The sequence below is a fragment of the Culex pipiens genome, chromosome 3 (genome assembly GCF_016801865.2).
Source record: "Culex pipiens pallens isolate TS chromosome 3, TS_CPP_V2, whole genome shotgun sequence".
NCBI classification, from domain to species: Eukaryota; Metazoa; Arthropoda; class Insecta; order Diptera; family Culicidae; genus Culex; species Culex pipiens.
Genome location: NC_068939.1, coordinates 45,846,132 through 45,857,695, shown reverse-complemented (window position 1 = coordinate 45,857,695; position 11,564 = coordinate 45,846,132). Strand labels below are relative to the sequence as shown.

General features: G+C 37.2%; 1 protein-coding gene across 1 annotated transcript; it reads left to right on the top strand.

Annotated features, from left to right (window-relative positions):
• Positions 1-2,896: 2,896 nt before the first annotated feature.
• LOC120421540 (alanine--tRNA ligase, mitochondrial) lies at positions 2,897-6,195 on the top strand. The gene is made up of 2 exons (XM_039584769.2): positions 2,897-3,590; positions 3,651-6,195. Exons 1-2 carry the CDS (start codon positions 3,034-3,036, stop codon positions 6,115-6,117), a joined length of 3,024 nt encoding a protein of 1,007 aa, XP_039440703.1. The 5' UTR covers positions 2,897-3,033; the 3' UTR covers positions 6,118-6,195.
• Positions 6,196-11,564: the final 5,369 nt, after the last annotated feature.

Sequence of the window (11,564 nt, the reverse complement as noted above, 5' to 3'; positions counted from 1 at the left end):
TAAATTCTTAAATTCTTAAATTCTTAAATTCTTAAATTCTTAAATTCTTAAATTCTTAAATTCTTAAATTCTTAAATTCTTAAATTCTTAAATTCTTAAATTCTTAAATTCTTAAATTCTTAAATTCTTAAATTCTTAAATTCTTAAATTCTTAAATTCTTAAATTCTTAAATTCTTAAATTCTTAAATTCTTAAATTCTTAAATTCTTAAATTCTTAAATTCTTAAATTCTTAAATTCTTAAATTCTTAAATTCTTAAATTCTTAAATTCTTAAATTCTTAAATTCTTAAATTCTTAAATTCTTAAATTCTTAAATTCTTAAATTCTTAAATTCTTAAATTCTTAAATTCTTAAATTCTTAAATTCTTAAATTCTTAAATTCTTAAATTCTTAAATTCTTAAATTCTTAAATTCTTAAATTCTTAAATTCTTAAATTCTTAAATTCTTAAATTCTTAAATTCTTAAATTCTTAAATTCTTAAATTCTTAAATTCTTAAATTCTTAAATTCTTAAATTCTTAAATTCTTAAATTCTTAAATTCTTAAATTCTTAAATTCTTAAATTCTTAAATTCTTAAATTCTTAAATTCTTAAATTCTTAAATTCTTAAATTCTTAAATTCTTAAATTCTTAAATTCTTAAATTCTTAAATTCTTAAATTCTTAAATTCTTAAATTCTTAAATTCTTAAATTCTTAAATTCTTAAATTCTTAAATTCTTAAATTCTTAAATTCTTAAATTCTTAAATTCTTAAATTCTTAAATTCTTAAATTCTTAAATTCTTAAATTCTTAAATTCTTAAATTCTTAAATTCTTAAATTCTTAAATTCTTAAATTCTTAAATTCTTAAATTCTTAAATTCTTAAATTCTTAAATTCTTAAATTCTTAAATTCTTAAATTCTTAAATTCTTAAATTCTTAAATTCTTAAATTCTTAAATTCTTAAATTCTTAAATTCTTAAATTATTAAATTCTTAAATTCTTAAATTCTTAAATTCTTAAATTCTTAAATTCTTAAATTCTTAAATTCTTAAATTCTTAAATTCTTAAATTCTTGAATTCTTAAATTCCCAAATTTTTAAATTCTTAATTTCTTAAATTTTCAAATTCCTGATTTTGAATTCAATTTTTTGTATTTTTGATAAAAATAGTGTTTTTTTCGTAAATTTTTATTTTCGAATTTCTAAATTTCAGAGTTTTAAGCTTTTGGAATTTCGACTTGTAATTTCTGTTTTTTTTTATAAATTGTTGAGCTCTTGAATTTATAAATACTTTAATATTAAAATTATTATTCAATTCTGCATATTTTTAATTTTGAATTTCCAAATTTAAGATTTTTTATTATTGAGTTTTTCAGTCAGAAAATAGATATTTGTATGATAATTGTCAAGTTTTTTTCACTCTGGTTTACTTCATTTCGATCCCGTCCGTGTGGATCAATTGGACAGCGCACTGGACTCACAATCCAAAGGTTGCTGGTTGGTACTAGCAATAGTGGCCGACATGTCTCCCGACAGCTATCGAGTTTTTTAAGCGAAGATGGCGTTCACCATTCGAACGCCATCTTCGCTTAAAAACCTGGATAAAGACAACTTCTTTTTTTACTCCATTTCGACTATAAAACTATATATGTCCTTTTAGTTTCAAAATTCTGCATTTTGAGATTCGGCGGGGATTTTCAATATTATTATATCGTATACAAGTTTATCAATACGTTTATGGAGTTTTGCGTTCCTTCCAATCTGCGTATCAGCCTTTACGGTACTACTATTCAAAATATTTTTAAATCAAATGAAAAAATAATAATAATTAAAAATGTATTCGTATTTTTATTTTACTCCCTACCCTATATTTAAATTTTAATTAATAATTTGTGTATAATGTGTATAATGTTCAAATCGGTTAAGTTATTTAATAAATTTTGAACATTCATGTTTAATTTTTTTGTGTTGGTTTGCTTATATTAAACATAGGTGGCTGATTATTTTTTATTTAAAAAATACCAAAATAAATATAAATTCCACAATTTTTCAATTTAATAAAGTCGTTTTGAACCAAATAACTAATTTCTTTAATATTTATTAAAATTTGATAATCAAAATAAATGCATCTTCAACCAAAACAAATACAAATAATTCAAAAAATCGCTGAAAAAATTAGCCACCGGCAGGTTGGGGACTTCTCGAGCACCTATCTTGGCTACTAGACGGATCCCCGATGAACTTTTTCTTCGCTGAATGAACTCGAAGGCTAATTTAGCTTTAGCTTTGCTACCCGCGGTGCGAATGTTGGGGTGCAAACATGTCGGGAGCAAATCGGATGAACTCTTTTAAAAATTTGAAAATGATATTTTATAGATGTAAGCAAACAATTAGGAAATAAAATGCAATTGGAAGCATGTTCTATCATACTAGAACATAGTTTCATTGATTTTGGTCAACAAAACGGCTAAAATTGGAAAATGAATAAATTAGATCCCCGCGGTGGGCTTGATTCAGTAGCCAAATTAGCTCCCAGCGGTGCGGAAACGTGTATTAGCTACGGAGCAAAGCTAAAACTGGGGATCCAACCGATAGGTTTGCCACGCAATTAGATCTCTGCGGTGGAGATGCCCTAAGTGGCAAACACTTGAGTCGAAAGTGCTGATTTTTGGCAGTGTATTCTGAAGTTCTGAAATTCTAAGATTTCAAAATTCTAAATTTCCAAAAATTAATTTTTTTTAAGTATTAAAATTTCAAAAAATAATGCTAAAGTTTAATTTTGTTTTAATTTTGGATTTTTTTTAATTTAAAATTCAACATTTAACCCTTGGTTCAGACCACCCTAACTAAACCAGAGTTTCTCACTCGACGCAGGTTGCCGATTTTCCCCTGCAACAACAAAAACAACACTGAGAAACGTCAAAACAAACGTAAACAAAACCTTGCGCGTGTGACCTGTGACCGCAACGAAGACTTGCCGGTCTGCGTTATCTTCCCGTCTTGCACAATCCGATCCGCAATCGTCGATTCCTTCCTTATCGGTCCGTGAGGATGATCCATCCTTTGCTGCGCGCCTCCCGACGTCTTCGCAGCTTCCGCGGCGCGTGGTCTTCGAGCAGCGCATCGGCCCGCCACTCGGCGCCCGTTCCGGAGGTGAGTTCGGCCGAGATCCGGCGGCGGTTTTTGGACTTTTTCGTGCGCGACCATGGCCACCGGGTGGTGCGGTCCAGCCCGGTGGTTCCGTTCAGCGATCCGACGATTGCGTTCGTGAATGCTGGGATGAACCAGTTTAAGAGTGTGTTTTTGGGGGAGGGGGAGGCGCCTTGTAGGAGGGCGGTCAACTCGCAGAAGTGTATTCGGGTTGGGGGGAAGCACAATGATATTGGGGTGGTGGGGACGGATGGGTACCATCATACTTTTTTCGAGATGCTGGGGAATTGGTCGTTTGGGGATTACTTTAAGCGGGAGGCGTGCGAGATGGCGCTGAGTCTGCTGAAGGATGTTTATCGGATTGATGTGCGGAGGATGTACGTGACGTACTTTGGCGGGGACGCTGCGATGGGACTGCCGGCGGATCTGGAGTGTCGCGAAATCTGGGCCAGCTTGGGGTGAGTTTGGAGACTTGGTGAAAGCATTTGAGATTCTAATTGGTTACAAATCTGTTCTAGAATACCAGAGGAACGCATCTTGCCGTTTGGAGCCCGGGACAACTTCTGGGAGATGGGCAGTTCTGGGCCGTGTGGACCGTGCACCGAAATTCACATTGACCACTCGGATCAGTTTGGAAACGTGGCCGAACGGAGCCGGTATGTGAACGCCGGACTGCCAGACTTGACCGAGGTGTGGAACGTTGTGTTTATCCAGTACAACCGGGGGTTGGGCGATGGACGGATTACAGACCTTCCTCAGCGTCACGTGGACACGGGTTTGGGTTTGGAGCGACTTGTGGCCCATTTGCAGCAAAAGAATAGCAACTATGACACGGATTTGTTCGTTCCGTTGTTTGATCGGATGGAACAGATTTCAAGAAAGGACAAATACCAAGGGGTATTCGACGTCCGACATAGAAACTACGAACTTGACACCGCGTATCGAATCGTGGCGGATCACACAAGGATGATAACCGCATGTCTGTCAGACGGAATGTTCCCATCACAAAGCCATAAACTTCGCCGGATCCTACGCCGCACTCTTTCCCTGTCCGAGCGCACCTTCGGCAGTCCTCACCTTCTGCGCGAACTAGTCCCCGTGGTGGTGGAGATCCTCGGCGACACCTACCCGGAAATGGACAAAAAACTACCCGAATCCCTGACGATCATCCGCCACGAGGAAGAATGCTACCGGCAGCTCCGATCCGCACTATCCTCCGAGTCACGTGACCTTCTCAAGCGAAACCCCTGGATCGACGAGTCGGAACTGATCGACCACCCGGGACTACCGCACGCCCTCAAGGAGATTCGTAAACTGGACGGGGCAAACAAGTTGGACGGAGCCTTTATCCACAAGATGTACGACACGTACGGACTGGACGAAGATTTACTCGAAAAGATCGCCGAGAATGAACGGCTGGAACTCGATCTAGCTGGGTACGAAACCTTCTCCAAGCAGCTCAAGCAAGGCGCCAAGCTTGAACTGGCCAACCAGCTGCAGCAGAGCCTCGGCAGATCCCGCGAACTGCTAAGCTCAACCCAGGCCGGTCCAACTCGAAACGTGTACAAGTACAACTACGTCTACAACGAGGACAAGCAAGCGTACGACGTTCCTCAACTAAAAACCAAGATTACCTCAATAGTCAAATCGGCGACCTCGGGTTGCCATGTGATAACGGAAGCCAGCAACTTTTACTTCGAGGCCGGCGGCCAGCAAAGTGACACCGGAAGAATCTGGCTCGCGGCGGATCCGGCCGTACAGTTCGAGGTCAAGTCCGTCGGCGAGTGTCAAGGTTATGTGATACATTCCGTCGAAGACGGAGCCGCAACGGGACTGATATCCGTCGGGGACGAAGTCGTGCTTGCGGTTGATGCCGCAAGGCGAACTTCCAACATAATTCATCACACGGCGACGCACCTGCTGAATGCCGCGACCAGGAAGGTCCTGGGCGTGCCAATGTGCCAGCGATCGAGCTTCGTCGGCGACAAAGGTCTACGCCTGGAACTGGCCGTTTGTGGCGCCAAAGTCGGTCCGGACGAAGTCGACGCCATCGAGACCATCGTCAGGCAAAGCATTCGCCAGAACGAACCCGTCCGAATCCGAGTCTGCAACGCGTCAGACGTAGACCTAAACAAGGTCACCACCATCCCCGGCGAGATCTACCCGGAACGGGGTCTCCGTCTAGTCGACATCGGCGCTTCCACCTCAACCGAGTTTTGCTGCGGAACCCACGCCCAGCAAACCGCAGAACTCCAAGATTTCTGCATCACCAACCTGGCCCAGTCCAAACCCGGCTGCTTCACCTTCCACGCCATAGCCGGCGAACCGGCCGTCAAAGCTCACCAACTAAGCGCCCAAATCGGCAACGACGTCCGCCAGCTCAAGCACGACATGGACCAGCAAACCATCAGCGACGTGCCCAACATGGACGCCCGCATGCAACGCCTGAAAAACGTCCTCCTCGTCGGCTCCGAAAACAACATCACCCTCCCGTTCGCCGAACGCCAGCGCTGCCTCGACATCATCAACGACCTGTTCAAACGCCTCAAGGACCACACCCGCGAATCCCTGCGCGAACTCATCGACATCGAGATGAAGAACCTTCAGCAGGAACGACCCCTCCCCGCCCACCCCTTCCTCGTGCACTTCCTCGAATCGTCCATCATCATGGAGGAGGTTCAGCTGAGCAAAGCGACCCGGTACTTCCCCGATCGCCCCATCCTGGTCATCAGCATCACCGACGACCTGGTCAAAGCACGCGCCTGTGTTCCCACCGCCTTCCAAACCGCTCAGTTTGACGCCCAGCAGTGGCTGAAGCTGGTGGGGGGTGTGTTCAAGGCGGGCGTTGCCGCTCCCAAGGGACAAAATGCGGCCGAGGTGTGCAACATGAAGAGCAGGAAGGTCAAGACGTCGCAGTTTGAGACGCTGCTGGAGCAGGCACTTCGGGAGGCTACGGATTTTGCCCGGGAGCATGTGAAGATTTGAAGAGGCGGACAGTTATTCAAACAACCTCGGATGTTGACTAGGTTCATAGAAAGAGATTAAAGATACTTAACTTTTATATAAGGTTGTGTTGTTATTTTGAATGAAATAATCATTACAAAGTTTAAAACAGTTTGGTTCGTTGATTCTGACAAAATTATCAAAATACTTTATTATTTCAAACTTATTAATATCGTCTTCAAATATAATATTCAATAAGATGAATAATTCACTAAGTTTAAGTAATTTTTTGATTAAAAACTTTTTTTTTCTTTAGAAATTTCTTCCATAAACAATATTTTTTTCAAAAATTCTTAGCTCCGTTAACAGATTTTGCACCATTTTACACTTTAGCTTTCTATCGCAGAATATGCCTTTTTTAACAAAACCTTAAATCAGCGATGGAATAATCATCATCAAAAGAAAATCTTTGGACGATAATCAAGAAGAAAAAATCCGAAGGGAGCATGGCTCTCTTCTCTTGCGCACGAAAAATCGGTAAAAGGAATCTAAAAAATCATCATCTTGATTTTGCGGTGGAACATCTTGCTCACTACTACACTTGCAAGTGTAACGTCACACGTCGAAAAATGACCTGTCACATTTTGTAGATGTGTGTAAACAAAGTGAAATAAAAATTTTAAGAGTTCTTCTTTCTAATGCTTTTTAAAGATCAAACATTGGTTGAAAAATGGATTTTTGGCGATTTTTATTAAATCGAAGCCCGTCTAAAGGCGTGGTTGAGTTGTAGAGCATTAAATAATTAGTAAAAAATAAATTCAACATTCAACAATTTAAAATTCGCATCTAAGCTAATTTAACCCTTAAGGATGAGACATCGTTTCTCATAAAAAATCAAAAAACAGGAATTGAGTGATTGATTTATTTTCAATTTTTATGTTTAATTTTTTCTATTCTTTTGTTAGAATCGCAAAATTTCAAGTAACAAAAAATTAGTAAATGCTAACTTTAATAATTTTTATTTTTTGTGTATATTGTATTAAAGGCAAAGTATAAAAAGTTGATATTTATAGTTAAAATCCTAAATTCTACAAACACTATTTTTTTAAACCCGCATCCTAACCTGACACCCACATTAAGATAGGGAAAAATCACATATGTAGCGGTTTATTGTACAAATGTGATATTTCCACTATCAGAGAACCTCCTTGTCTCGATGACAGCTTACCGGCCATCGATTAAGCCCTGAGACTACGCCAAAGTGGGTTCTCGCAGCATGAAGTGGTGTCCATGTGTAAAAATGGAAGCTTCAGCAATATACTGAACACTTCGATTTTAATTCCACATCGAATCAAATCATACTCTTTGCCAAACAAGCATCAAACCTATGACACTCATTATGACAAAGCCCAAGGGTGTATATTGTATAATATTGAAATTATAAAATTATAAAATGTTTGGATTTTAATATTTGTAAATTTCACAATTTGAAACTCTTAGAATTTAAAGTTTGTAATCAGACATTTTTTTTATACCGTCATCAGGAGTGAGGTCTAAGGGGTGAGATTGTGATTGTGATTTTCATGTGAAGGTTTTTTTTTTGTATTTTAAATTTTTATGTTTTTGGAATTATTGATTTTTTTTATTCAAAAACTATTTAAAAAAAATTGCAAGCTTTCATTTTAATTTTTTGTTTTGATCTTATATTATGATTTTTGGATTTTGTTTTGAAATTTTAGAATTAATAAATTTTGGAATTTTAGAATTTCAGAACTTATTTTTTTTACTTTTTGAATTTTGAATTCGTATATTTTGAGGGCCATAGTTGATCCATTGAAAAAATGTTGTCTTGTCAACAGTGTTGCAAAAGAGTGATAGAAAAGCTATCAATAGATTATCTCTGCACCAAAAATATCCGAGAGTATAGCAGCCGTCACTATAGCTTGTGAGATCTCTTCTTGTGTCTCTTGATTCCCAGCGATGCCATTCTCTCTCTATCACTCCTTCCCTTTTCCTCGACTATGCGCTCTCACCGCTGAGTCTCTCAATCTCTCCGAAAACTGCAATGAGAGAACGCGAGATGGCGATTAGGAGCCGACCACGCATGACGCCCCTTCAAACTGCGTTTGCAAAATTGGTTTTGTGGCGGCTTTTGTGGTTAAACGCTGTTGCGGTAGGATGTTCGTGGAAGCGAGAATGAGAGAGAAAAGGAAAATGTCAATCGCGAGTGGGTAAACACGAAAACGTGTTCGGCTATGTTCGTCGCTGAGAGTTTCAATGAAGAGAGAAGAGCAGTTGTATTTGAGGCATGAATATTCAGGCGAGATAATTGTAGTTGCTGAGAGCTGATATTTTGATATTTTAACAACCCTGCTTGTCAATATAATTTATTTTTGCATTAAATTAAAAAAAATGACAAGAAATGATATTGAAGCGTTTTTTTACCGTTGTACATAAAAATTGACATAGGACTTAAGAATTCTAAAATTTTATTTTTCCTGAATTTATGAATTTGTTAATTTTGCAATCAGAATTTCTAGAGGAAATTTTCAAAACAACATATCTGGAGCTTTTTTTTTTTTTTTTGAAAAGGTCCAATAAACCAAATTTTCAGTTTTTGCTTTTTGGGTGTTTTTAAATACCCCTGACTCAAGGTGGTTTCAAAAACACCCAAAAGACAAAAACTGGAAATTTGGATTATTGGACCTTTTCAAAAAAAACTCCAGATATGAGTCATGTGTTTCTTATTCAGATAGGACCTTTTAAAAATATAATCTAGATTTGATAATATCATTATACTGCCGTTCTACGCATAATTGTCGCATGTCAGTTTTGGGCGATTTTGACTTTATGACATTTTTAAGTTTAGTTTGATGTGAACTTTAAGAAAAACACATAAAATCTAGTACTTTGTTCGCAAACTCATTAAAAACAACACCAATTCTGTTTGTCCCATCGTAAAACTTCTACGCATAATTGTCCCACAAAGTATTTTCTTACACGGAATCATCAGTTTTACTTAGCATTATGTTTTGTTTACCAGTTGTATAGCAAGATAATCACAAATAAGGGAGATAAACTGCTAACTGGGGCGATTTGGGACATAAAGGGCGAACAGGAACCCACGGGACAATTATGCGTAGAAACACAGAAATCGATCGAATAATTTCAATCGTGTTTTTCTCAGTTGCACTTTTTTGAACATGGGACAATTATGCGTAGAACGGCAGTATACAACAAAAAATTTCAAAGTTTGAAAAATTCAAAATTAGTTTTTTTTATTCTAGTTTTTTTTATAATTTCAAGATTTTAGAACTTAAGATTTTTTATTTTAGAATTTCTGAATATTTAGAATTTATAAATAAAAAAGAATAAGAAATTTTAAGAACTTTAAAATTTTAATTTTCTAGGATTTTTAAATTTGTTGGTTTTTATAATTTTGAGAATCAAAGAATTCTATAATTTAATAATTAAAAATTGTAGAATTTTAAAACTCGGTTTCGGTTTAGTTGAATTTCTAAAAAAATGAGAATTTCAATCTCTTAGAATCTCTATTTTTTATATTTTCAATTTCAAGGTTTTTTTTAACTTTATATTTTGAAATTATTTTTTGCAGGCCAAGTGCGAATGATTCTGATGATATCTCTTCAGTTGACGCTCAGGCGAGGAACATCCTGGAAGGAGCGTCACTGACTACGTCCGTAGTCCTGTTAGATCTTTCTTGATCAGGACAGTATAGCTCTGGTTCCTTGCAAGTGTCCTATTTTCTTACCTCCACGTTGGCTTGGTTTTCATGATGACCTAGCTGGTGGCCTGCGGAAACGGATCGTAAACCTTTGACCAGCGAGGGTCAGAGTCGAGACGGCTAGAAGAAAGGGGCGCGTCAATGTGGGAAAGGGAAGTAATTTGTGATTGTAGACGGTATTGTTTAGATTCGCAGTATGTTGAGTCAACTGCTGTGGATGTACCTGAACGTTGCAGAACGGGGTTTCCTCTCTCCTTTCCATTTCCAGCTACCATCTATCATCTGTTTATTTTGTTTCACTGATTTTCTTAAACGGCTTTGGTTTATTATCCTCCATTTGATTTCGATTTTACTTATTTGATTCTCTTATTTCTCAACGCTTTTCCACTCTATTTTACTAATTGATGCTGCTGCAACAAACTGTCTGCTTTCCCTTAATTTGGCAGCGATGTCAATTTTGTTTATCATGTGCCTTTTCTTTATTTATCTATTTCAATAATTTCTCATCTTCCCTGTAAATTGCCCTCAATACAATCTAAGCATGTTTGTTACCTCTATTTATTAACTATTGTTAATTTCTTTATCTTCTTCATAAATTACTATCTTTCTTTTACTATTGATTCTTTACATAGTATATTTCTTTCACTGTCCATTGTTTTGAAACTTCACCTTTTTCTTAAGCAAGTGAGGTTCGAGCCCTTACTCAATTTATGGAACGGTTAAAGGATTAACACAAATATTACTATTGTATTTTTGGTAAACTTTTATAACATGCTTAGGTCCAAAAATTGTAACAAAACACCGCGACAAAAGAAATAGCAACATATTAACACGACTCAACACTAGGAAATACTTTGGGAGAAAACAATACACAGTAAAATAACAATTAGTTTTTGAATTCAAACTAAAAATAAAACAGTTTTTGCTTTAATGAAAGTTGATAGGCACACTTTAAACGGTTAGGCGCTTATACTTACATAAAACCCTACTTAATGTACCACCCCGGCCGAGTTAAAATGCGTAACCGGAAAAGAAGGTGTGCATGCCTGGCACGAACACTCAAAGCGTGTTCTAGCGTGTTGCTCGTACTGACTCAGAGCAAGGGTGAGATGTAGGTGTAAGGGCAGTGCGTGTTCGTCGGGAACCTGGTGCATAAGATCGGTCAAGGCCCGTTCTTACACTGAAAATTGCAAATTGCGAATATTTTGAAATTATTTTTTTTGCATTTTTAGAATTATTTTTTTTCTTTATCAAAGAGACATAAATTTGTTATTTTAACATTTTTTAAATTATTGATAGCTTTATTTGCTTTTTCTAACTTTGAAAATTTTTAGAAGCATAGCATTTTAGTTTTTTTTAAATCAATTTTTTTTTTGAAAATATTGATATTTTTTAATCATAAAAAACCTGAATTAAAGAATTTGAAGATTTTTTATTTCAACTCAAACAAATTAAACTATCCACTTTTACGACCCCCGGGTCTATCGTGGTCTCTATTGCAAGTTTCTGCTCGAACCAAGGAGTCCGAAGACTTGAATGGGGAGAGCACCCAAACCTATTTTTACTTCAAGGAACCTTCGACTCCAGGATTCGAACTGACGACCTTTGGATTGCGAGTCCAACCGCCGCCAGCGATTCCACCGGAGTAGGCTTGGTTTGGTGTGTTGTTTGTACTTATGGCATGGAGACGACTCCTACACCTGGAATGACTTAACGGCCTAACAACCAAGGCCGGGACCGACAT

What these genes read in the sequence shown, in the direction of transcription:
- LOC120421540 (XM_039584769.2), top strand. Translation starts at nt 3,034, where the DNA reads ATGATCCATCCTTTGCTGCGCGCCTCCCGACGTCTTCGCAGCTTCCGC. An exon ending in GAAATCTGGGCCAGCTTGGG is followed by an intron (nt 3,591 to 3,650) that starts GTGAGTTTGGAG and finishes AATCTGTTCTAG; the next exon opens with AATACCAGAGGAACGCATCT.